The 25704-nt window shown below is 55.5% G+C and overlaps 1 protein-coding gene across 2 annotated transcripts in view; it reads right to left on the minus strand.

Moving 5' to 3' along the window:
* Positions 1-25704, minus strand: part of RAB11FIP5 (RAB11 family interacting protein 5) — a 35949-nt gene continuing 10245 nt past the window's right edge. Inside the window, exons 2-6 of one of the 2 annotated variants that reach the window (XM_032652701.1) lie at positions 15081-15517; positions 14291-14966; positions 6001-7662; positions 2466-2655; positions 1-2207 (exon numbers count right to left, since the gene is read on the minus strand). In XM_032652701.1, coding sequence (XP_032508592.1) covers positions 2004-2207; positions 2466-2655; positions 6001-7662; positions 14291-14966; positions 15081-15517 — 3169 coding nt within the window. In that variant the 3' untranslated portion in view covers positions 1-2003. The remainder of the gene's footprint in view (positions 2208-2465; positions 2656-6000; positions 7663-14290; positions 14967-15080; positions 15518-25704) is intronic. The other variant, XM_032652702.1, reaches the window with a different exon arrangement.

A 25704-nucleotide genomic window follows, 5' to 3' on the forward strand; every position in this document is an offset into this window, starting at 1 on the left:
TGCAGTATGTTAATTTTTTATTCTTCATAAAGTGCTCAAAACATAAAGAACAAGCTCTTTATAAACAGGCGTTACAACTAGGAAGACAAACAGCAAAGCAGAACTGTGCCTGCTCCCTGCCCACCCCACCTGCAGCTCTCCTCCAAGTTATGGCTAGGAGCAAAAACAGCCACAAGAACCCCGGGCTTCAGCTCAAAACTCTTCTGAAGACATCCCTGCCCTGGGCATTTTGGAGGCCCATAATCAAGGGCGAGTGGAAGACCAGGATCAGGACTGAGACTGAATAGAGCCCAGAGGAACACCTAGTGGAGGAGTGATCCCCTTCCTCCTGAAGAGACACCCATCCAACCCCCAATGACCCTCCCAAAACATGATCAAAGTCTTGAGCACCTGTGAACACTCCTCAGCTCTGACGAGTGATTCTTAAGGTAGATAACATGACAGGGGCTTTCCCCCATGTGTGGGACTCCTCGGCTTCATCCTGGCAAAAGGAAGACATGACCCAGAGAGCACATCCCTTTCCACGGCTGTCTGAGTGACCCCACAGGCCGTCTCATGAAGAAGAGGTAGTCACAGAGGAGCTCTCACCTTCTCGGTGGGCCAAAAGCATCCCCCTTCAGCACCTCCTCACCCCACAATGCTAAGGCAGAGTACCCCCAGCCACCAAAGAGTCCCTGCAGATACCATGGGCAAGTCTGTCGTGTTTTCTGCAAGCAAACCAGGGGCCGGGCCAAAGGACAGACACTTTGTTTCAAAGTGCACTGCAGCCAAGACAGGCAAGGACATGGAGCAGACCCCTCTGGTCTGGTCAGCAGCTAGTGGGTGAATGGGAGGGCAAGAAAGGCTTTTTCCTAAGTATAGGCAGAGGGGGACCTCCCACTCCCAGAATGTAGTTTTTATCCTAGGACCCTCCTCAATTTGTGTTGAGGGAGGAGGAGAGGATGGCAGGGCAGCCTGGCCGGAACCTTAGCTGAAATTAACTCTAGGGGAGGGGCAGAGCATGCAGCAGGGCTGCCCCCACCCTCCTGTCCCATTCCCAGGGCCCCAAAAGATCCAACCCCATGTGCTCAACAGGAGGGGAGGGGGACACCAACTACGGGGAGAGATCTACATCCGGAGGCTTTTGACCCTACCCACAAAAGGCACATTTTATTTGGTTTCCAAAAGTTCAAACCCTGCAGCAGCACAGAGTTTTGGCATCTGGACAGGCAATGAGAACAGAGCTGGAGGCTTGATCCCCAAACATAAGCAGCCCAAAGCCTGGAGGTGGGTGAGAAGGTGCTCTCCCCACTCCTGTCCCAGCTCTCCATGCACTCACACATGACACTCAATGCAAAAGTCAGCAGACGAGGGTGGGGAGCGGCCCCCATCATCTCCCGCCATCCACGCTGCACTCGCTCGGCAAACAGCTGAAAGCAGTCAGACTTGGGACACGGCAGACTAGACCATACAGGCTCCCTGCTCCCAGGGGAACTGGACGTGAGGCTGAAGAATAGGTGCCTTGGTTGCCCATAACTCACAGAGAACTGGGCGCTTGGTCCCTGCCACAGCCCCAGTACTACCAGGAGACCTCCAGAGGCTGGAGGGAGGTGGAGAGGACAAGGGTTTAGCCGTGGAAGAAATGCGGGTAATAAAGTATGTCCCAGATACCACCACATCCATTGCAGCTCACCCCTGCTCCCTCTTGAGGGTGAAATTCTTTGCTCCAATTCCCTGGAGCCCCCAAAGCTAAGGGGTATGAAAATAGGCAGATGGGAAAGACTCAGGGCTTCCAAAGACACAAGTTGTACACAGAACTTGATGGCGCCAATGGGAGTCCAAAGGGCTCCCCTGCCAGCAGCCCCAGTTGAGGCAGGAGAGAGGGGGAACAAGGGGCGACAACAGAGGACAGGCTGCACCCAGACCCAGGTGAGAGTTCAGCGGGAGGGAGGGAGGGAGGGAGGGCGCGAGCCCTGCTGGGTAGTGGGTCTGCGCCAAGCCTCTGGGGATGGGGGTGAAGAGGGCTACTTGGGGGGAGCAGGGGGAATCTGCAGCAGTGTGGGCGAGGTCTCCATGATCCGCACCAGCAGCCGGTCGATGTAGCTCTCTAGCTCCTGCACGTGCTCGTCGCGCTGGCTCAGCTCCCGCTCCCGCTGCAGGAGCAGACCGATGAGCTCGTCGTGGGTCAGGTGGTAGTATTTGGCTGACTGGTCCAGCACACCAGAGTCCTGAGGCCAGAGGGAGTAAGAGTGAGCAGGACAGCCTCAGGCCCACCCGCACCCCAGTTTCCCCACACGGGCCCTAGGAGCTGCCTCTGTCCCAATGCCAGGGACAGCCTAACTGGCTTCAAGGCTCTGGTGAGGGGGGCCAGGATTGCTCCTTGCTCCACCCTGCCCAGCACCCGGCCCCTGACCTCGAGACACCCGACGTCTCTTCACAGCACCAAACGTCTGCTCTGACGCCCCAGGCACCCTGCTGGGCCTCACCTTCAGCCTCTTGGCGTCCACAATCTGGCCAACCTGGGGGGCCGGAGCCACAGGCTGAATGCTGCCAGATGTGACTGTCTTGAGCTTCTCCAGCCCGCTGCTCAGGGCTGTACTCAGACTAGAGCGGGGCTGCTTCCTGTCAGGGCTGCCCTCCACTGGGGCAGCACTGAGGGGCTTCACAGGGTGGGGACTGCGAAGACAGAAAGGAGATGCGTTATGGGGAGGGATGGGTGGCACAAGGAAAAGAGGGGCCACCTTCTCTGTGGGGCCAGCAGGTCTCACCGCCTGGCGGTGACTGCCCCCCCACGCCCCTGCCCTCACTGCTCTCCTCACTCCACCACCTGCCCCTCCCCGCTTCACTCCCTTGGGTCGCGCCCCACACCCCCTTCACAGGGACAGCAGAGGCCGTCCTGCAGACTTCTCTGTACCTAATCCCAGTCTTTGCCAGAGCCACCCCCTCCAGCCGGCCCCCCTCCCTCCTCTTCTCTACTGTAACGTTTCTCTAGGGGGATGATCAATCCTCCCAGTTTCCTAATTTTCCCAGGACCGGGGATGCCTAGGATGTGGGACTTCCAGTGCTGCTAAAGCCAAGGAAGACCTGGGCAAACTGGGGTGCTTGGTCACTCGCCCACCTCTACCAGTTGCTTGCCATCAGCATTTACAGAGGCCTGAGAAACCCTCCCTTGGCCTTGTCTTCGCCTAGCCCTCACCCTCAATCATCCCCACCTCTTCTTCCTCCTCACCCAGCCTCTCCAGAGCATGTGGACCACATTCTGTCTCTACAAGTTCCCACCTTTCGTTGACTCCTCAACCCTTTAGGACAGTGGCCCCCACCGGCCCGTGACAAGTGTTCCTGCTGAGGCCACCAACCCCTCAGTTCTCACCTCACTGACCTCTCTGCAGAACTGACCCTTGGAGTGCTCACTCACTCTTTCCTTTGGACTGCTCTCCTCCCTGGTTTTCCCCAAGACCTCCGTCTGGTTTCCTGACACCTGACATCCTTCCCAGGCTCAACTGAGGGTCTGCCCCTGGGTTCTCTCCCCTCCACCTCTAATCTCCATCTCCAGCCCAGACCTCACCCCTGAGCTCTAGACCTAGGCAGACAGTTGCAGGCTGGCTCCAGAGGAATCCACACTCCCCTCCAGCCTGCCTGCCCTTTCCTACGCTCCCTCACAGTGAGTGCCAGGCACCATTAGCCTCTTACGGCTCTAGTCAGAAACCTGGGAACCCCTCGGAACGCCCCCACTCCCACCTCAGCCTTGACAAACATCAAGCCCTTCTCACCTTCTCTCACACTATCCCCCCCTCTCCAAGCCAGCGTTGAGTAAACCTTTTTCCAGCCACACCCAACTGCTAAATCAGCTCCTCCAGGGCAATCGTGCCCACCTCCAACCACTCCTCCATTCTGTGTGTGTGGGATAAGGGTCGCCTCCCCAGTGACTCCCTATCAAGGTAAGAAAACACAATCTCTAACACAACCTGGCCCCTGCCCTTTCTTCCTGACCCCCTACTCCCTCATTCACTCCAGCCAGAGGAAAACGTGCTCTCTCTCGTCTTTAGGTTCTTGTAAAAGCTGCTGCTCTGTCTGGAACACTGCCCCTCTGCCTGTTGGCCTGCTAACGCCTACTCATGTTTCAAAGCTGTGCAAGTCCCTTTCCTCCAGGAAACCTTCCTGATTCCCCCACGCTGACTAAGGTGACTCTCCTCTGGGATCCGCCAGCACCTTGTACCTGTCACGGGTACCCAAACTGTAAGCGTCAGCTTCCACATCAACTTAACCTGCCTCTAGGGGACCTCCTAAATGTATACTTACTTCACAGAGGAAGTGGACCATTCAGGAGGAGGAAGCAAAACAGCTTCTCCCAAGGCCCCCGAACACCACTGAAGGGAGGCCCACCCAGACCCAGAGAAGCCAGCTCTGATACTCAGGACAGGGCTGTGGGTTCAGGGTCACAACCCGGGAGGAGAGGCAGAGAGCCAGGCGGGAGCAGACGGTAGGGAAAAGAACACATCCCAGCCCCTCCTGCCCATCTAGGAGTTTACATTAAGGGTGAGGATGTAAAGGCAGCTCTCATGCCACCTTTGGGCTGTGCTGAGGGAGGGCAGGAATACCAGTGCAGCATAAAAACCCCCTGAATGGGGGGCCAGGAGTCTTCGGCTCTCAGTCTGACTTCCCCCCCCACCACATCTGAGGGACCCTGGACCCTGCAGCTCTCATAGACTCCATTTCCTCATCTGATAAATGGGGACAGCTCTACTTGGCCCATCAACGTCATGATGGAAGGAACATGCCAAGTACAGATGTGACGCCAACTCTGAGGAGAATAAAACTTCCAGAAAGTGGCGAGTATAATTAGAAGTGGTGCTGGAATGTGGCAGGGCCAGCTGAGGATGCTGTCATCAGAGCAAGGAAGCCCTAACCACCTCCTCTCTCTCACCTCTGGGATCAGCATCACCTCCTCCCACTGGAACAGCAGTCGGGAGCAGCCCAGACTCCTTCCCACCCACTTTTCGCCTATCAGCACTGGCCCCCTGGGGTTTCCCTTCCCCGGTTCACTTTTATCTTCCCCTCTGGATTGGGAACTCCTTGGGAATACGGTGGGAACCGTGTCTTTCATCTCTGTTCAGGGCCTGTCACACAGTCGACACTCAGTGAATCCGGATGACCAAAGGTATGAGTTGGTGGGCTGGGGGCCTCCCAGAGGCCGGCCAGTGCTGGAGCCTGTGCCCCTCTGCTCCTCCCCACGCCCCACCTCTTCACTCAGGTCTCCTGAAGTGCTAGACTCCCTCTGGACTTTGCTGCCCCGGCTAAGTCGTACGCCATTCCCCACAGTGACCTGTCTCTCCGGGCCTCAGCTCTGGTCACCCCTCACCAGCCACCCGGTGAGGTCACGGCCTCATAATTCTTCCAAAAGAGACCAATGCCACAGTGACCACAGTCACACAGGCACCCACTGTCCACTCAGCACAGTCCTAAGCACGTCAGGACCACCCCCTGAAAGGCACAAATGCAAACCGATGAGGCACCTGCTGGGGTCAGGAAAAAAACATTTTTCTGAGGGTCATGTATGTGGGGAGCATCTTAGCTTTTCTTTTGTCCTCTAAAGGTATCTTGGCTCTCCTCTCTGACCTCAGGACCAGTCCCTCCCCTCTGGCTCTCTGCCTTCCACAGTCTGCTCCCCCAAGGGCCGCCATTTGACAAGCTGCACTGCCCTAGCCCCTCCTGTGCTGAGAACCCGAGCTCACATCCCCCTTTCCCTGCTGGCCCATATCACCTCTCCCCACCTCCTCATCATCATCCCCCAAACCCCCGGCTTACGGGGGCACCTGCTGGTCCAAGGTCCCAAGAGGAAGCAGCTTCAGAGACAGTACCACGGAAGGCTCACGTCTCCAAAGCTTCCGCCGTCCTGCCTTGGGGTGAAGGAACCCCTCACCGACCCCTGGAGGAGCTGAAGCTGGAATGTGAACACCTCAGCACTTGGGCTGCTCTGCACCCCCCTTCCTCCTAGAGACTGGTTTCTGGGTGCCCGCTCACCTCGCACTGGGCTGTGGCTCCTCAGCTGGTCGTGTCTCCAAGGGCAGAAGCGCAAGCGGGGAGGCTGGGGTGACTGCAGCGTGGTCCTCCCCAAGTGGAGGGGGGGAGCTCCCAGTGGGGGAGGCTGGCTCCCCGGGGGGCGGGGAGGAAGAGGTCAGGGGCCAGGCTCCAGGCAGGGGCGAGCACGGAGGGCTGGGCCCCCCGTGGTGGCGGCTGGCCCAGGGTGGGAGAGGGGGCCGCGGAAAGGCAGGTTCTGCGGGGGTGGGCAGCTCTTCGGGACCACAGTGGACGGAAGGGTCCCTGGACCCTGGAAGGGATGTGGACGGGAGGCTGGGGGGATCTTGGCTCCCCTGAGGCAAGAAGGGGTTCAAGGCATCCTCTTCCGAGACCCACAAGTCAGCCTGCTGGGAGCTGCCTGACAGGAACCCATGTGCCTCTCCTACTGGTTCCTGGCTCTGGGCCTCAGGAGCCTCAGGGCCTTCTCCTCTCTCTGGAGCCACCCAGATCTGCTGACTCTGAAGAGCCAAGGTCTTTGAGGGTGTAGGGGCAGGACCCTGAGGACAGCTGGTGGGCCGAGATAGGCAGGGCCCAGACACAGGAGGGCTGGCATCCTCTGCTAGATCTTCCAGGCCTGGCCCACCCAGCGTGGCTCCAGAGTGGCTGTCAGACTCTGACTCCGGCTTCTCGCCGCCCTCCTCCTCCTCGGCCGCCTGGGGACCAGCAATCAACGCACTTGGGAAAACATCTTCTCCTCCCATCTCTGACGCCCTGCTACCCAGCCCCCCTGCTGCTTTCTCCTTCTCTTCCTCCACCGCTGCCTCCTGGGAATCTGAGGGTATGAGGAGACGCGGTGGCTTGGGCGGTGCTGTGTTGGGCTGCAGCCCCTCGTTCGACACCCACTCAGGTTCGGGCTCTGACTCCAGCTCCAGTGGGGGAAGCCCCTCACTCCTCTTGGGGCTCACAGGTTCTGGCGACTCTGGCTGCATCTGGGGAGTGGGCGGCTCGTCGGACTCTCCCCGCAGGACTGGTGAGGAAGCCTCAGCTGCAGGAGAAACGGTGACCACATCCCACGGCCAGGAATCGTCAACTGTGTCGAGCTCATGGAAAAGCTGGCTGCCATCTCGGGAGGCCTCCTCGTCCTGGCCCTCAGGGGCGCTGTCTGGCCCAGGCAGCCTCTCCCACACACTGATCACTTCTGGGGAGCTAAACAGAGACGTCGCACTGTCTGCCAGACCCTGCCCTGCTTCCCCTCCTGGGGCGGGCAACTCCCTGTCTGCTTCAGAGTCTGAGGCTCTCGGGTGCAGCTGGGCTGACGCGGAGGGCAGGCAGGCGCCTTCCGCCCCGAGGGGCCCCGGGTCAACCACACTCATGCTCTGAAGGTCCAGTCCCAAGTCCAGAGGAACTCTGGGCTCCAGCCACACGCTGCTCCCACCTCTTTCTCCTCCCCCAGGGTCCCCCTGGGGCTCAGCTGCTTTCATTGTCACGGCCCCAGGGCCTGGGTCTTGCTGCCCAGTCACCTCCAGCCCCACTCCTGCTGGGGCCAGGATCTCACTCCTGGCCTCTGGACGCAGCCTGCTGGCAGCAAAGATGTTGAAGGTGTCGTCCCACTCAGGCGGGGCTTTCCCAGGGGAGGCCAGGGGAGTGGGGCTGGCCCTCGAGGCACTGGGGAGAGAGGGAGCAGGTGAAGGAGAGTTTAGTGCTATGTCGGCTATGAGCTCCTCGAAGAAAGGGTTGCTCTGCAGGGAGGAGAGGAACGGGTTGGTAAGACCCAAGAATCCCCATGGGTGGCTTCAGGGATGGCGGTGGCAGCGGCAGCAGCGGCAACAGCGGGGGAGGCGGCTGCAAAAAGGTTAGTGCTTAGCATAGGAGCAGAGGTGGGAGCAGGAGTGGGGGGGCCGGAGTACAGGGGGAGCAGGGGACGTGGTGAGGAAGAGCAGCTGGGTCAGATTCTACCTGAGGAGACACGTCCAGGCTGTGGAGGGAGACAAAACCGTGAGCCTCCTGGTTAATGCCAAGACTGGAAACTCCCCTGCTGAACACCACACCCCTGCCCCCCACCTGCCTGGGGAAGAGGTGCCACAGTGCTCCCCGAGCTGGGCTCGGGCACGTGGGCCAGGGGACGGAGGGAAGACCCCGACGTGTACATGACGAGGCATCACCCAAGGATGAAGATTCTAGACAGAGCTCATCTGGTCCTCACACCAACCCCGAGGAGCAAGAATCGCACTTAACAGGAGTGATCCCAACTACTACCCCATGCTGACGACTACTCGAGGCCAGACTGACACCTGAAGAACCAACCAGAAAGCACCTGACATCCCTTTATGGACTGAGACAGAGGAAAGAAAATACCAGCTGGCTTGGACAGGATAAAGAGACCAGAGAAAAGCAAGGCCCAGGTATTTGGCTGGATGAAGCCAGCACTAACAGAAACCAGCCGGTGCCCGACATTCTGACTCCTGAAACAGCCTGGGTTCTCCTGAACCCTTGCACAAATGAGAGGTAATGATGGGGCTGTGAACAGGCAGGACAAGGTGTCAGCTGGAGAGGACGTGGCCTTTTCGCTTCTGGGAAGGGTACCATAACCGGCCAAGGAGGACAAGACACTGCTGAGGATGTCTGCTGTCAGGCATCCACCTGGCCTGGCACGTGGCAGGCAGCCTCCCTCACCAAGGGCACCCACGGGCCAGCCTTGGAAGCGACGCTGCTGGGGAGACAGAGGCTGGGATGTGGCAGCAGAGGCAGCAGCAGCAACTCTGGATGTCACCAGGGGCCTCCCAGGGTCCCCCGCACAGATCCCTGGCCCCCCTGGGAAATCCTCTCCTTGATAATACACTCACGCTCCCCAAGATACGTGCTGGCCTTCAGGTGTCCCCTCCAGGGTCTTCTTGGAGGGGGCATGTCCTGCACTTGTACCTTATCTACAGCATGCAGCTGACTTGAGGGGAATGGGAAGGAATAGACTCTAAAATTAGAGCTCTTGGCTTCCCCGGGACAACCCCCGGACACAGACAGAAGTCCAGAAAGACAGTGCAGGGGAAAAGGGGGACCCAACACCCCTGCTTTCAGCAGTCTGACAATGGTTTGAGGCTCCTTGCAGCTGAGCCCAGACTTCAGTGGCCTGTCAGTGGCCTGGATTTGCCTGCTATTTGACCCCCACCTTCAGCCCCCCTCTAAGCCCCAAGACCCCCATTCCTTGACCCCTGCCAGCCCAGGTGGAAACATCCTGAAGAACTCCTACACATCCACCTTCTCCACTCAAGCTGCTTCTTCCCACGGGGAAATGCTCGGGGCGAGCCCTGAGGTCCCAGAAGCCAGGCCTCACCCATCAGCCCACGAGGAACGATGGTTGGGGTAGGAGGGGCACCTATGGAAAGAGGCCCAGGAGTCTGGAGCCAGGATTCTTCCGGGAACCCAGGGGCCAGATGGAGCAGGTCCCACACAGAGCTGGGCAGAGGCAGGGCCAGCTCATCCGCAGACACCGGGGGCAGGCAATGGGAAGGAGTCCAGTTCAACCAGCAGCACAGGTGGGCTACCCAGACAGGCTGGAGTCTATGAGCCCAGCCTCACAGGCAAGACACAGCCAGATCCCCACCCCTGGGTTTCTCTTAAGAATCTAGCTTCCAGAGACTCTCCTAATTCTGTTTCTGCCCGACAATAACTCCCGGCCAGGGCGGGCATAGAAAGTCCCGTCCTCTCCCACCCCACCAGGGCTTCCCAGAACAGCTCTGCCTCTGCGGTCAAGGCACGGTAAAGACACCGAAAGAGGGAGGATCCTGAGCCCAGAGTCCCAACACCTCCAAAGGCCCCTTTTCTCCCTTCATCGAGATATATCTACCTTGGGGACCAAGGAGAGCAAGGTACCACCACCATGTGGGTCAAGACCCTGCCCTCAGCCCACCCCCACCATTGGAGCACCCACTCCCGACACAGCCCAACCCTGCCAGCAGGACTCAGCCCCCAGGAACAGGGCTGGGGGACTCTGAGCTGTCTCTCCCCAGTACCCTGTATGACAAGTGGACAGAGGGATCTGATGGAAGCAGCTCCATCAACATTAAATAGCACCAAGCTTAGCTCTACATCCCTCAGCCCCAGCCTGACCCCACTCACTCTTACAGTCTTGCAGCAATCTGGCTGACTGTCAGACCGCAGGGCAGGAGAGGGCAGGGAAAGGGCTGGGAGCCCCAGGCTCGGCTGGCAACCCTCCCCGCACTGGCTACCCAGAGGTGCACACAAACCCGTTGGTATGGAACCAGCAAAGGGCTTTCCCTGGAGGAAGGTGTGCCCCAGATGCCAGGCCTGGCAGCCTCCCCAGAGCCAGCACAACCTCTGAGAGCCTCTTGTCCATCCCTCCTACCCAGTAACACGTCCCCATGCCCCCATGCCTCCCTCACCCTTGCTCAACATCAGGCGCACATTCTGAAAGTTCTTACTTGAAAAAGTCCCCTCCCGGGAATTCCCTGGAGGTCCAGTGGTTAGGGCTCCACACTCTCACTGCTGAGGGCCCAGGTTCAATCCCTGGTCAGGGGACTACCGTCCCACAAGCTGTGTGGCACAGCCAAAAAAAAAAAAAAAAAAAAAATTCCCCTGCCTACCATTCCACCTGGCACAGATCAGATCAGAGACACATTCCCATGTGTGGTCATCTTTGCAGGGTATGCTCAGAGAACAGAACCCACCATGGTAGCCCAGCACATTGCTGTTCCCCGCCAAGCAGCAGGGGCTACAACATATGCTGACTTGTCTTCTCTTTCAGGACCAAAAGTTGGGGAAAGAAATCAGAAGTCCAAATGTCTCTGCCCCTTTGACCTGACAGAATAAAACTTCAGGGCCTTACTGTTGCTTAAGAACCTTAGAGCAATTGGATGAACCGGCCACTTAATACAGCCATCACCTGTTCCCTCCAACAGCCCCCCTTCTTCTTAAACACAGCCATTGCTGGGTAACTCACTACACCACCAGGACACCTCTGTAGCTAGGGGCCAGGTTTCACTGGTGAACAGCTCTTCCTTAGACTGAGATGAGCTATGTGTCCTTGTTATTTCCATGCATTGGTCCCAGAGGTGGCATGTGGATCTGCAAAGACTCTCCCACAGGCACGCCCTGAAAAGGCTAAAGCCAGCCTTTCAGGCATACCCATCCCAGCCAAAATGCCTTCAGCCCGCTCTCCTAAGGCTCCATCTCCTGGTGTCTGTCTGAGATGTGCCCCGATGTCCAGGAAACATGACTGGACACATCCTCTCCCTTCATCTGGGCACAGTGAGGTGACACAGTGGGGCCTTGCATGCTCTAAGTAGGCAGACCATATAATTTATCTTCCAAACCAGAATGTTTTTAATAGAGTAAAGGGGCACTATTAACTATGCCAGGAAAACAGGCACAAACAGGATTTATGGCCACACTAACTCTAAGTCACTGGCATACAACACAGTTACACATTTACACCACTGCGAACGCCGCTGAGACCCCGAGCTCTCTTGGCAGCCAGCGCACACTCCAGGCTCATCAGGACCTCACTATTCACCACCTGGTGAGGGGCTGGGGCAGATGCAGAGACTGCTGAAGGCCACCACGATACACTTACCTCTGTGTTGGGCCATGCTTACCCCCAATTTAAAAAAATGTCTGTATCTAACACTTGATCTCCTACTGTGCACAAAGTTCTGTGGTCAGTGTGAGGGGAGGGGACACGGGAGCTTGAGATGACCTGCTCTCAGAAAGCTTACACATACCCTAAAAGGGTCAGAAAGGGACAGACACAAAGACAATTCGTTTTGGCACTGGCGGTTTCAACATACACGGTCTTGATGGTCCTAAACACACACTAAAGTGACCTGTGCTGCAGCTCAGGGTGAATGGCTCACAGCGGGGCTGGTGAGCAGGGATGAGTTCTGTGGCCCAAACCTCAACCAGCCACTCCCCAGCCCCCCGCCCACATGCTGGTGGGGGCTAGTGTAACAGTCATGGGACCTGGCAGATGAGGGACAGGTCAGGAGGAACAGGAGGACCATCTTCCCGGCCTCTCCCAGCTGCTGCCTTCTCCAACAGCAACAGTTTTTTCTCTGGATACTGCGCATAGCACATACTGCTTCTGGCCTCTGCACGGGGCCTCAGTGCAATGTGGGAACACTAGAGGGCGCCGCTGCCCTGCCTAGTGGGGAACACCCAGCAATCTGCAATGGTAGCCCCAGGGCAGAGGCACCCAAACCTCTGGACCTGTGGACAGGATCCCCTTGGGTGTCTCGCAGCTACATTCGGTCAATCCAGTTCTAGGTGTCCAACTTATGGCTTCCTGCCGCAAGTCAGCTCACCTCTTATTCTCTCCTCAAAGGCCCCAAGACCTCTGGGCAAGCACCAAGGGTGGTTTCTTCCAGGCCAGCCCTTGCCTCCGAGGCACACAGGGCCAGCGTGATGCTGACAGGGCTCAATGTCCAGGTCTCACACCTCTGCAGGCCAGGTCAGTGCACCCCAAGAATAGTCCCTCCCACCCTGCCTGGAGGCAAAGCCTGCCCCTTCAGCCACTGTAAGCAAATGGGTCCCAGGGAGGGCAGGAGGCCCCATCTGCCCTCCGACCTGCAGAGGACGAGCTTGGAATTCAAGTACGAGAAGGGCAAAACCCTCAGCTCCCTTATGTTCATCCATCACCCAACTTCCCTTGCCTCTGAAAGGCCATCAGGAGACATGGAGAAACAGAAGGAAAACAGAGGCTGTAGCACCAGCAACGGCAACCACAACATCACTCAGTCATGGCCTGCAGAGCTCTGAGCCCAAAGCCTGGCACTCGCCTAGAAACAACCTCACAGAGAAACGTCCCCCACATCCATCCCACCCTGGAAGAGGCCCAGAGACACCCCATGGACAACAGCACTGAGCCCATGGTCTGTGCCCCTCCCTCCACCACACCACCTACAACCTCTGAGTTGTCACACGGCCACCAGCTCAGCCTGGGCATCTGAGAAAGGCCCATCCCCTTCTTCCTCTAGGCTGCAGGTAGCCAGCAGTTCCCCTGGGCTCCGGTGAGTAGGGCTGGGCAGCAGGGAACCGAAGCTGCTCCTAAGCAGGGGAGACATCACCCAGAGACTGATCCACCCCACACACCCATCTATGAGGCTGTACGGAGAGCTGCCAGGCGGCCAGGGCTCAAACCTGAAAGGCCCTGCATTTCTCTCCCTGGTCCTCTGAGCAAACTCAGAATTTCACAGGGAAAGAAAAGAACCAGGACTTCAGGAGTCTTCTCCCCTCTGCTGGGGAAGAGGTTTAGGGCCCCTCCCTCTGCCCTATCTCCTGGCCCTTTACCACTGCGCCCACTCTTCCCACCCCGCCTCCGGCCCACATATCCACTGATGGGGACAGGCAGGCTTGCTGAGAGAACAGTAACGGCCGCCCTTGCCACACTGGCTGGGGTTGTCACAGATGCTCCTGTCCAGGGCTGGCCCTGGGCCCTTGGCAGAGGGGGACACCTGCTCCTGGCCAAAGCCCGGAGCCCCTCCCTGGGCCCTGCTGGGTAGTGAAGCAGCCTCCGCTGGCTCCAACTTAGGAGGAGATCAGAGGGCCAGGGTGAGGGCTAGGGACTCTGTCCCAGGCCTAGGCTGAAGGACTCCTGCATTCCTCTCCCAGGTGGGACTCAGCATATTCAAAACAGAGCAGCCGCCATCAGCACTTGCCATACCCCAAGACCAAGAGACACCAGAGAGGGCCAGAGCCCCAAGAGTCTCTAAGGACACAGGGTAGGTCACAGATTACAGGGGAGCTGCCCACAGCCTCTGGCCAAGGCCGGGGAGCAACCGGGGGTGAGTATATAGGGGAGGGGGTGGACACATCAATTACTCAACCCCCATCTCCCAGAGAGAAGAGAGCACAGAGACAGCTGGGACAGCTGGTGGGAAGTCATCTAGCTTCAGAAAGGGTGGGGCACCTCTCTACCTGCCAAAGCTTGGTGACCTTGAGGCCAGGGGGCAAGAGGTAGAGGTTGGGAAGCAAAGAATTCATACAAACCGCCTTTCCTGCTTTTGTCCTATTCCTCCCCCTCCCGCAGGGGATGGGTGTGCCAACTCAGGAAGTGAGGCCCACAGGACCCCCAGAGCGCTGTGCCCTTCAACTCACCTGCGTCCACGTGCAGACAACAAGCCGCGGCTTAGGGAGACAGGGTTCCCCGCTCAACCATGCAAAGCCAGAGCCCCAGCAGCCTGCCCAAGGGTTCCATCCTGCCCCATCCTCCCTGCCCCGGGGTTCGGTGCAAATACCCCAGCATCCATCCCAGGGATCAAAGCTGGTCTTGCCAAGGACGTACCTGGGTTTCTGAGTTGGTTCCTTGGCTTCTCTCAAGCCAAACCAGCTACTTTTGGCCTTTTCCTCCCCACTGGACGAGTGGTGTGGGGAGGCCCCCAGAGTGGGAACCCCCTTCTCCCCCAGAGAGCCTCGGCGCCCCATCTCGCTCCGACTCAGCCCCTGGTGGTGATGGTGGAAAAGGCCCATCCGGGGCTTCCGCTCCTCCTTCCGGGCTCCCTCCTTCTCGGCCACAGCCTCAGAGGAGGCCACCATAGGTGTGGCGACCTGCACCGGCCTCCCCTCTGAGGGCCAGGCCCCCTCCTCCTCTCCAGAGCAGCGGGCCCCGACGGCCAGCACCTGCGGGCTCAGCTCCTCCTGTCCAGGCACCGCCTCTGAGCTGCCGGTGCGGGGGCTGCCTCTGCCCCAGGAGTCATCCGCAGAGCACGGACCCTCCTCAGAGGGTCGGGAGGAGACAGTGTGCAGGGGGCCAGAGATGGAGCTGCGGTGCCGCAGGGGCCCCTGGGGCTCCTCAGTGTAAATGTGGCTCCCGTTGACACAGAGAGAGGAGCGGGAGGCCCCGTCAAGGTGGCCCTGAAGGTCAAGAAGGGCCCGGGGAGGAGCGGCTCGCACCTGGCTGGCCTCATCGCTGTAGGTCCTTTTGTGGGTGAGCGACTTGGGGGACTGTGCAGAGTCCCTGCCTGGAAAGGAAGCACACGCCGAGTTAGAAGCCCGCTGCCTGGCCCGGCCTTCCCTACACCTGAGGGGAGAGCCCGCACTGCCCCCCTCCCCTCCCCTCCCCCCTCCCCACTCACCCCCTTCGGAGGACAGCCAGCTGCTGCGGCTGGGCGAGCGGGTGAGGAGCTCGGCCCCGGGGCCCTGGTAGGCCAGGCTCCCACTGGCTGAGGACAGGGTGCTGTCCGAACCTAGCGAGGTGTTGGACTGGGTCAGGGAAGACTTCCGCAGCTTGTTGCGGAGGAAGAAGCCTTTGGCTTTGCCCATCTTGCTCAGGCTGCCCAGCTCGGGGTCCTCCAGGGCGCTGCTTGGGAGGATGGCAGAGGCGGATTCCAGATCAAACTTCTTCTTGCCCTTCATCTTGTCCTTGATCTTACTGAAGGGGGACCGAGGCTTGTCCTTCATGGACAGGTCAAACATGCTGGCACTGAGGTTGTTGCGCGTGAACTGGATGGTGACCTGGATCTCTCCACGCTCCTTCTCCTTCTTGCCTGGCTTCGAGTGCAGCTTGTACCACCTGTGAGAAGTGGGTGCCGAGGCTCTGGTCACAGGTACCTCTCAGAGCCCCTCTCTGTTTCGGGAGCCAAGACAGCCTCCCCACACAGGCTTCTGCTCTGACGCATAAGCTCTGCCGCCTTCCAGGCCACAGGAACAGCTAAGAAACTACCCACAACTTTTCTGTGATGAAGGAAACCACATCCCACGTAGGGGAAGCTCTTTGGCACTACCAGGCAGGGCAGCCAAGTGACCCTCCTGCCCCGGCACCTTCCCTGGAGCTCAGAGACCTCCCCTGTCCCAGCCCCCTACACCTGAAACTCTGAGGCCCAGAGCAGCAAGGCCAGGTCTGAGAGGAACCCTTTCAACTCCAGGCCCCAGGTACAGACACACCTACCCACATTTTCCCATTTACATCATCTCCTTTGGCTAGTCCCAGCCTAAGCTCTGCTCTGAGCCACCAGTGAGTCCAGGAAAGAACAGCTCACCCAGAGGCCCAGGGCCAGGAACACTAGTGCATGTACACACACACACACACACACACACACACACACACACACACATACCTCACCCGCTCATTTACTCACCCCAAGCCCTGCCAGGAACACCTCTGCAAGCTGGAGGAACAGACAAGAAGGCATAAACGGGCCTTAAGCAAGAGACCCAGGGAAGGGGAAGAGCACTCACTCATCTGTAAGCATCTACTGTGTGTGACAAAGGAATGCGGGGGTGCTCATCTCCCTTCCATTTACACCTCACAACCAACCTGGGAGTTTACAGATCAGGAGGTCAAAGCTCTGTGGTGAAGTAACTTATCCAAGAACAAGCAGCCAGGAAGGAGACTCTAATTAATAATAATGTATTGCTACTGGCTCATCACTCATAACAAATGTACCACACTAATGTAAGAGGTTAATAATAGAGGAAACTAGAGCAGGAGGGGGTGTGAGGGAATATATACGGGAGCTCTCTGTACTTTCCACTTGTTCTTCTGTAAACCTAAAACTAAAACTAAACTCTATTAATTAAAAAAAGAAGACACAGTGAGCACACAGAGAACACAATGAGCAAGAGATCATGAAAGAAACAATCCAAGAAAGTTCTCCTGAAGGACATGAGCACCAGCACAGAAGGGCCCACAAGCATGCAGCACAGTGAACAAGGAAAGACCCAGCCAGCAGATATCACTGCAAGGTTTCAGAGCACCAGGTTTGTACATTCAGGAGACCCTGAAGGTTTCCAAAGAGGGGAGACAGGTTTGTACATTCAGGAATTAGAATAGCATCAGGTCCTCATTAGTAACACTGGGCACCATATGGAGTCATGCCTTCAAAATTCTGAAGGAAAAGCTTCCAGCATAGAATTCTGGACTCAGCCAACCAAGCATGAACATGGAATAAAGCCCGGTGGAGGTGGTCAAATTGGTCACTGAAGGGCTCCAAGTCCCTCAGAGAATACACACACCACACCACACACAAACACTACACACTGTACCACACCCCACACGCCTCAGTCCATGCTGTGGTGGTCATCTCCCACCTAAGATCCGCTCACCCCACAACACCAGCTCCTTGAGCTTCTCACGGACATTAAGTGGGAGATCTTTTGTATGAAAGTCGCTGCACATCCAAATGTCCAGAAATAAGTCACTGCAAGGGCTTGGCGGTGGTGGTGGTAGGTTTAAATGCTGTGACTTTAAAAAAAAAAGAAAAGAAAAGGTCTTCCCAGAGACACTTCCAATTGCATCCCTTTGGAAGAGTCCACCATGACTAACCTCTTAGGTGTCCATTGCAGGCTATGGCTTGGGGACCACTGGATGGCCTAAGTGAAGGGAGCCTGGGCTGTCGGTTTTCCCTCCCAAACCTGAGAGACCACTCCCACTAAGGCTGGGTCAGGACAGACGGTGGCACAAGCAGGGACGGCGGAGGGCTATGCTCAGAGGGTGTGTGGGTGTTTACGTGCCGCTCTCGTGATGAGCAGGCACAGGGAGGAAAGATGGGGGAGGAGGGGCAGGGAGCGGAGAAGAGAGCTGAGAGACAGACTGCCGGGATGCGTGTGAGGATGTGTCTGGGGGCACGAGGAGACATTTAATAGAAAGACAAACCAGCTAGCATCAACATCCTCACACCACTGCTTTCCCAACCCAGCGTCCACTTTGGGCCTGACCCCTTAACTCTTTCAAGGCCAAGTCACCTTGGCCAAACCTGGACCAGGCCTCATTTAGCACAGAAAGAGTCTGGGAGGTGGGGCAAAGAGAAGTATATGGACTCCAGCTGCAGACCCACCAAGCCCTGAGCGACGGGAATCCGCAGGCACAGACATCCTTCACTTGGGCATAAGGGTCACGGGTCCTGAGCCCCAGCTGGTCACACTCCACACACCACAGCAGCAACACTGGTTATCTCTGCGGGTGAGGTTGCAGGGAACTATCACTTCCTGCATTGCCTATTTTTGTCCTGTTTGAATTTTTTATAAGAGCCATATATTACTGTCGTAATAGGAAAAAGAGACAAAAGAAAATTCCCGTTCCTATCTTATCCTCTCAGTTGGCTGAGACAGAATAGGCTCCTCGCCTCTCCCTCCGACCCCTCGATGAAAGAGGATGCATTACATTACTAGCCCAGCTGAGGCTCAGGTCCTCAGCCCAAAGGATCCTTGTCCCCCGCCCTTCCCAACCCCCTCCCCATAAGGTCACTTCTGCTTCCCCTGCTCTTTCCCAGGGAATTTGGGGTTCTTCTCTGGACTTGCTTTTCAGGGAGGCCAGGAGGGAAAAGAAGACTTTCCTCACCATTTTCTGAGATTCCCCCATCCAGAGCAGAGTGAGGCTGAGAATGGCTGGGACCTGCCTCTGGACCCTCAGTCACTGTTGCCATCTGTCTCCCTATCAGTCAGGGGCAGGACTCATTGGACCCTGCCAGCTACTTGGAGCAGGCCTTCTCCCAGAAGTGTGACAGGCTGAGATGGTGATGGCAAGGCCACACAACCAACAGCTTGTGGACAAAGGCCTGTCACTCCCATCCGTGGCTGAGACCTGGCCAAAACCAATTAGGATTTGACCACGGCCCCAGCACATATCTAGATGGTGGCTCACGAGACAGACTCATCTTCAAAACTCTACAGCTGCGGCACCCGAACCTGCATGTATCAGTGCGGGATTTCTTTTTTATCTATTCATACTAAGATACAACCTAAAACCTACTGAATTAGAAAGGCCAGGCCTAGAAATCTACATTTCAAGGTGGAAGGGAGTACCTTCTCAGGTGACTGAATTCATCAGACCCAGTGTGAGAACCACAGTAGGACGGTCCCCTGCCTGCTCTACATCACTTCATGGATCAGAGGCCAACTTTCCCTCCACCTGGGTATATCATCAAGGACACTCAATTGTTACACAGAAGAAACCTGCGTCTCTCCCCTGCCCAGCCAAGGCTTGCCTTCCAAAGTCCACTGAACCCACTTCTTCCGAGAGAGCTGACCCTAGAAACCCTCATCTCTCTCCCCCTCCCCCCAACCCGGGACAAATTATCAAAGGAACACATACATGGGGGAGGATCAGGCATCAGTAAGTACTTTCTATGAATAAAGAGTGCTAAAATGAACAAGGCCTCTGTTCCACAAAGCTGCATTTGAAACAGCACTCCAGGACAGGAAGAAGGACAGTGATTCTGCCCCAGTACAATTTCCCTGACACGCACTCAGCTCTCAAAGCCTAGATTCTTCAGCCCCTACAGAATGTAAAACAACAACCTGCACATCCTTCACTGCAGGTACTGAACTGTTCCACCTACGTGGCACCCACCTCAACCCCTGCACTGTCTGAGCACCTGAACTCCCCAAAGCCCAGGAAGCGTGTGCTCAGGAAACAGGTTTTGACAAAGATAATCATTATCTGGGACTTGTCCCAGGTATGACTGCAGCCAAGACATGCTCCATCAGGAAAGGAGCAGTAAGGGAGAATTCCTTGCATGTAAGAGGTATGTGCCGCTACAGACGCTGCTCTTCGGGAGTGACATACAACAGCGCTTCTCAAACTGCAAAGTACAAAAGGATCGCTGAGTCTGGTAGAAATGCAGATTCTGATGCAATGGGTGCAGATGGGCCTGAGAGGCTCCATTTCTACCCAGCTTCCAGGGGATGCCAGGGCTGCTGGCCTGTGGACCACACCTGAGAGGCAGGACAAATGACTGGTGCTACAGAATCAGCAGAGCTAGACTTACTGCACGCTCACTGTGTGCCAAACTCTGTACCTCTTTTGCTATCCACACAGTCCAGGAGACGAGATCCATTATCCCCACTATGTGGATGAGGAAACTAAGTTACAGAGAAGGTTTGTGACTTGCCCAAGGTCAAACAGCTAGTAAGTGATACAGTCGGAACTAGAACATGAAGATGCCTGGCTCCCAGCCCACGTTCTTAACCTTCGAGGGACAGCATTTGTCATCAAGCTGAATGCAAACGTTGGGCCTCCAGACACCCTGAGAGGACAGAGGCTGGAAAAGGTACACCACAGAGGCCCAAAGAGGCAAGGAGGTGGCGTATGAAGGCCAGAACCCCCTTCAAAGGGTTGGCACAATCCCAGAAGGATGGAGCCCTGAAAGGTCACTAAGGGAACCTCGGGGTTTTGTCCTGTCCCCAGGCCACTAAAACCATGTCTGAGAGCAGTCAAGCCTCCCCCAGCAGATGCAGAACCACAGAAAAGCTCAAAAAGGGCCCTTGCTCAGCCACCGTACCTCCCCCAGGCTCCCTCTGCCTGACAAAGTTCAGCAGGCCCAGTGTGGACTTAGGAGCCCTCAGCCTCCTACCCTGCGGGACCAGCCCCACCCCCACCCTCTGCAGGGGCAGAAGACAAAGGGGGGATAAAGGGAGGAGGTAGTTGCCTCACCTGTTAACCAAGATTATGGCCCTAGTTATTCCTGCTAGTGGGGCTCCCAGGCCCACCATACCCAGCACTCCACCCATTTCTCAGTAAACAGAGCTGGGCTAGCTAACAGCTGCCACATAGTATAACTGAAAAATCTCAACACTCTGAGAAGCAGACCTAGGGCGATGTCAAACACACACATGTAAGTGCCAGGGTGGCTCCTGTCACTCTGGGGGTGCTGGGCCCTTGAGAGCCACAGGCCCAGGCACACACCTGGCCTGTCTCCAGTTCTTACTGAAATTGGTCCCCTTAAAACTGAGTTAACCTGCTGAGTTTATGATTAATCTCTCTATTCAAAACTTTATTCCCTTCCTTGTCCTGCCCCTGCTCCCTTCAGGATTGAGGAGTATCAAAGAAAAAGAGAAATTGAAACCAAGCAGGACTCTGCGGGGCCTTCTGGGACACAAAAGCCCCTCTGTGTCCCCTGTTTCTTGTTTGTAGAAGAAAAAAAGGCTTTAGTCTCCTAGGCCTTCCCTGAGTTCCAAAGAGCAGACTCAAGTAGTTAATGATTAGAAAAACAGAGCTGCAAGACTTCAGGAGTTCCTCCAGAAGGGATGTAGATAACAATCTGATGCCTATCTGTGAGATGTTCTACAGAAACTAAGACCCCTCCCCAATCTGGTAGAGGATGGTGACGACTTGCTGACCACAAGCATGTAGACCCCAGACTGGTTGGAACCAGAAGGTTGATGACTGAGATTCCCAAAACATCACCACCAACTAACCAGAAGAAGGTCCATGAGCTAATCAGGCATCCTATGACCCTCTCCCCTAGCACAGTCTTTAAAAATCCTTGCCTGAAAGCCATCAGGGAGTTCAGGTCTTTTGAGCATGAGCTGGCTATTCTCCTTGCTTGGTGCCCTGAAAATAAACACTGTACTTTCCTTCACCACAACTCAGTGTCAGTAGATTGGCTTTCCTACACGTCAGGCAAGCAGACCTGAGTTCGGTTCGGTAACATTATCAGTGCAAAGTTCAGCTTAAGACCCAAATAATGGTGCCCCTTCCTAAGCCTCCACACATCATTTATTTCACACCCCTAACCCAGGAACCATCCTTGTCTCTTTTTCCCCCTCACACCCCACATCTAAACTTAGCTCTACCAACCAATTATACCCAGAATTCAACCCCCTCTCACCACTGTCACCCTACAGTACAGTCCACCAACATCTCCCTGCTGAACATTACAGTTCCCTGCTCACCTGCCTCCCTGCCATCCATGCTTCACCCAGCAGGCAGGTGAAACTGGAGCACATCACACCCCACTCCTCAGCATGGCAGAAGGGGCTCATCCTTTGGGTGCCGGGTCTTCTGATTCTCTGCATTTCTCATCCCACACTGGCCTTCAGTGTTCCCATCTCCAGGCCACTGCTCTTGCTTTTCCCTCTGCCTGAGACACAGGCCCAGATCTTCAGGCCACAGTTCACTCACTTACTCACTCACATCAGGTCTCAGTTCATCTGAATCTCCTTAGTCTTCCCTGAGTACCCCAACTACAGCTGCCCCTTACCCAGTTTATTTCTATAGCATAATTAATACTACCTGACACAGGGTGTGTGTGTGTGTGTGTATCCCACACAGTAAAATGATGTATGTATACACAGCTGTTTAATGTCTGTCTTCCCCTGCTCTACAGGCAGGAACTTTATTCTCCTCATCTGTGTGTCACCAGACTTAAAAGAGTGGTCTCTCAAATATATTTTCAATGAACTAACAAATTAATCTATGAATTAACTTAGGAACTTGTTTGTCCCTGTTCACAACTGAACAACTGTGTAATGTTTCTATCATCACAAACCCACAGGTCTTAACCGTGAGACCAGAAGCTCCCAGAGCAAAGAGGGTGCCCCCTGTCCCCAAGAAGAGCCTCCTGAGGAAGGAGCCACGTGCCAGGCTTCATGGGGACAGACAGTTCCAAAAGGGCACCTTCTTTAACCCTGAAGCCCTCATCCCCCATTTCTGAGCAAAGAATCTCAGTAACTTCGCTGACAGAATACACCATCCAGATCCGGGAAGTGCCCACTTCCTGAATGGAGGTCGGGTGTTGACCCCACTCTAGCCCATCACTATGGCCCTAATCTTATCACCATTAACAACCATACCTCTCTTTTAGCACCTACTGTGTGCAGGCGCTATGCTAAGCACTCAACACACCAAATCAGATCCCAGTCATCCTCTTAACAGCCCCAGGAGGCAGGTGTGGGAAGCAGACCTCAGAGTGGCTCCAGCATGGACTCTGGAGCCAGGGCTGCCTGGCGTAAGCCCCAGCCCACCACACGCCCGCTGTGCGACCTGGAGTGGGTCACCCAGTCTCTCTATGCATTTCCACACCTGCCTATAAAATGGGGGTAATGGGTGTCCAATCCCCTCACAAGACCACTCTGACAATTGCATAGATTACAGGTGAAGCACTCGGAACGGGGCCTGGCACACAGGAAGCGCCACACAAGTGTTAGTTCTTATATATTTTTGCAGATGCAAACACTAGGGCAGGGAGAAGTCCATAGGGTTAAGCCAGATGCTTCTTTTTAGTACACAGGGAACCAGGATTTGAACCCAGGCTCCCTGTCTCCAGGGCCTCTGGCCTTGATCACTGCACTAGGATGCCTCCCTCTGCAAGTGCAATACACCACACACCCGGGCCCAGAAACCCCATGTCCCTGCCCAACCAAAGGATTTCTCTAAAACAGGGGGTCTGTGTTAGATGGGAGAAAAATTACATCTTTATTTCCCCCAATCTCTAACTGAAATTTAGTATTTCTTTCAATTATGAATTTTTGCAACTGTAGTGGTATAGCAGCAGTACCTATGAATATGTCACCAAGAGAAACCGATATTTTCATACCACATTACGGTTGCTGCAGATGTCACAAAATATTGTTTATACTCATCACTACTTTGAACTTTAAAGTTACAGGTTTCCCCTGCTATCCAAAAGTGGAGCATTCCTATGAAACCTTTCATAAGCTGAAACGGCATAAAGTGAAGAAGCAGTTACCTTAGGACACATCTTGCTAACGGATGCACAAAATAAATAAAGATAAAGCACAGATGCTTACAGATACAGTTCAAAGCTAAGGCGAGGGCTTGATGTGAGGTGCTGAATGTAGTTCCCAGAGAAGGAGCTGGGCAGTGCCACTCTCACTGCTTGGGATGCGCTGCCTCTGTAAGGCTCACTGCAAAACACACACTTGAGTGCATGTCTTCCCCTTCCTGCCCCAATGCACGGCTCCCAGGCTGAGATCTCAAATCAGATGACAGATACTGCACCTCATGTCCCACTGGGTATGAGAGGGTCTTGCAGGGGCCTGGTAAGGGGCGAGGAACTGGCCAAAGGCCCTGCGGCTCCCGGGCGTCACGCCACAGTGCTCAGTCTGACCCTCAAACACCCTGCATGCCAATGAAGGTGACTCCGGAGAAACAAAAACAGCTGGGTGCACCTGCTAGTCAGGGAGCAGACTGCTCCTGTAGCTTGTTTTCCTCATGTCCCCAATACCACAATCTCCAACGTAACTGGGCTGGTGCTCACCTGAGCCTTACCTGCTCTGGCTACAGCCCACCAGGTCTGCAGCTTCTCTCTTCTGGCCGTGGCTGCCCTGGCCTCTTCAGAGACAGGTCTTACCTCAGGCTAGGGAACAGTTCCCACCATGCTGGGGATGACGGGCTTGCAAATCTGACAGCTGTAGGAATTGAACCCCACCCCAAGACAAAGGAAGCCAAGAGGCCCTAGGAAGACAGCTGTGCTGCCCAGTGTACTGGCTGGAGAATCTTCTAGAATGAAAAGTGAAGAACCAACGTGAAGGAAAGACATACTGATCCATTTCTCCTTTCCTGGCCTCACTCTCCCCATCCAGCTTCTCTAGGGAGTCAGTACAAACAGGGGCTGCAGGGTTCCAGAGGGGAAGAGACTGCAACTCAGAAAGTAGATGCTGGGGAAAACTCTAGGAGAAGACACCAAGATACCTGTCCATAACATTCTGATGGACATAACAATCTAACCCAAATTCCTATAATCCAGGCCGGCCAGCCATCGGCCACTTCAAGCAACACCGTATTGATGAAATCGTTTGCTCTCAAAAGGCCTGAAGCCTTCAGACACTGTTCACCCTGTCCCCGTTTCCCCAGGCTCCCAAGGCCCCGCAATTTCTGCTTTGGCAGAAACCCATCAGCTACAATGTGGGATGTTCTCAAGGACAAGTGATTCAGCTCCTCCATCAGGTAAGGGTATGAAACAAGAGGGAACTGTTCCCCTGGGAGACTTAACAGCCAGGCACAGTATGGAAGGGAGCCCTGTTTGGATCCTGATTCAACAAACCACCTATGAAGAGACAGTTCTGATATTAAGGGAATTTAAATATGGACTGGATATTGATTGGATGGTTATTAAGGAACTGTTGACTTTGTGTGTGTGATACAAGCATCATGATTATGTTTTTTAAAAAGCACCCGTGGGGCTTCCCTGGTGGCACAGTGGTTAAGAATCCGCCTGCCAATGCAGGGGACACGGGTTCGAGCCCTGGTCCGGGAAGATCCCACATGCCACGGAGCAACTAAGCCCATGCTCCACAACTACTGAGCCTGCGCTCTAGAGCCCGTGAGCCACAACTACTGAGCCCATGTGCCACAACTAGTGAAGCCTGCGCGCCTAGAGCCCGTGCTCCACAACAAGAGAAGCCACTGCGATGAGAAGTCCGCGCACCGCAACAAAGAGTAGCCCCAGCTCGCTGCAACTAGAGAAAGCCCGCGCACAGCAACGAAGACCCAACGCAGCCAAAAATAAAATAAATAAATTTATTTTAAAAAAAAAATAATAAGCACCCGCATCTGTTGGAGATGGTTAGAAACACCTATGGACTCATCTATACTCCCCTTCTGGTCCCACTTGAGACTAACAGGGTCTTTCTATTAGATCCCTGTGGAAGTCAGAGGGTAGCCTTGGGCCAGGACACAGGCTTTTTTCTCCCTGTCCTATGACTGAGCCCTGCTCCTGGTTGAATCCCTGAGCCTTGTGCTAACTATCTACTCATCTCAGTAGCCTCAGCACAGGGCGTGGCGTGTGAGATCCCGACAGCTCATCCTGACACTCACAAAGTCTCAGAGGCACAGGGAACTCGCCACTGAAATCCCAACCAACCAGAGAAGGCCTCAGCCGGGCTCAAAACGCTTCCCAAGTATTTGCCAGAATAAGAAAGGGAGTGTCCTCGAGATACATCTTGGTGGGGAAATAAGATGGCTACATAAATAAAGGAAGAAGGTGATTAACACCACAAAAATGCACAAATAAAAGG

This window comes from Phocoena sinus, chromosome 13, assembly GCF_008692025.1.
Source record: "Phocoena sinus isolate mPhoSin1 chromosome 13, mPhoSin1.pri, whole genome shotgun sequence".
In the NCBI taxonomy this organism is placed as follows: Eukaryota; Metazoa; Chordata; class Mammalia; order Artiodactyla; family Phocoenidae; genus Phocoena; species Phocoena sinus.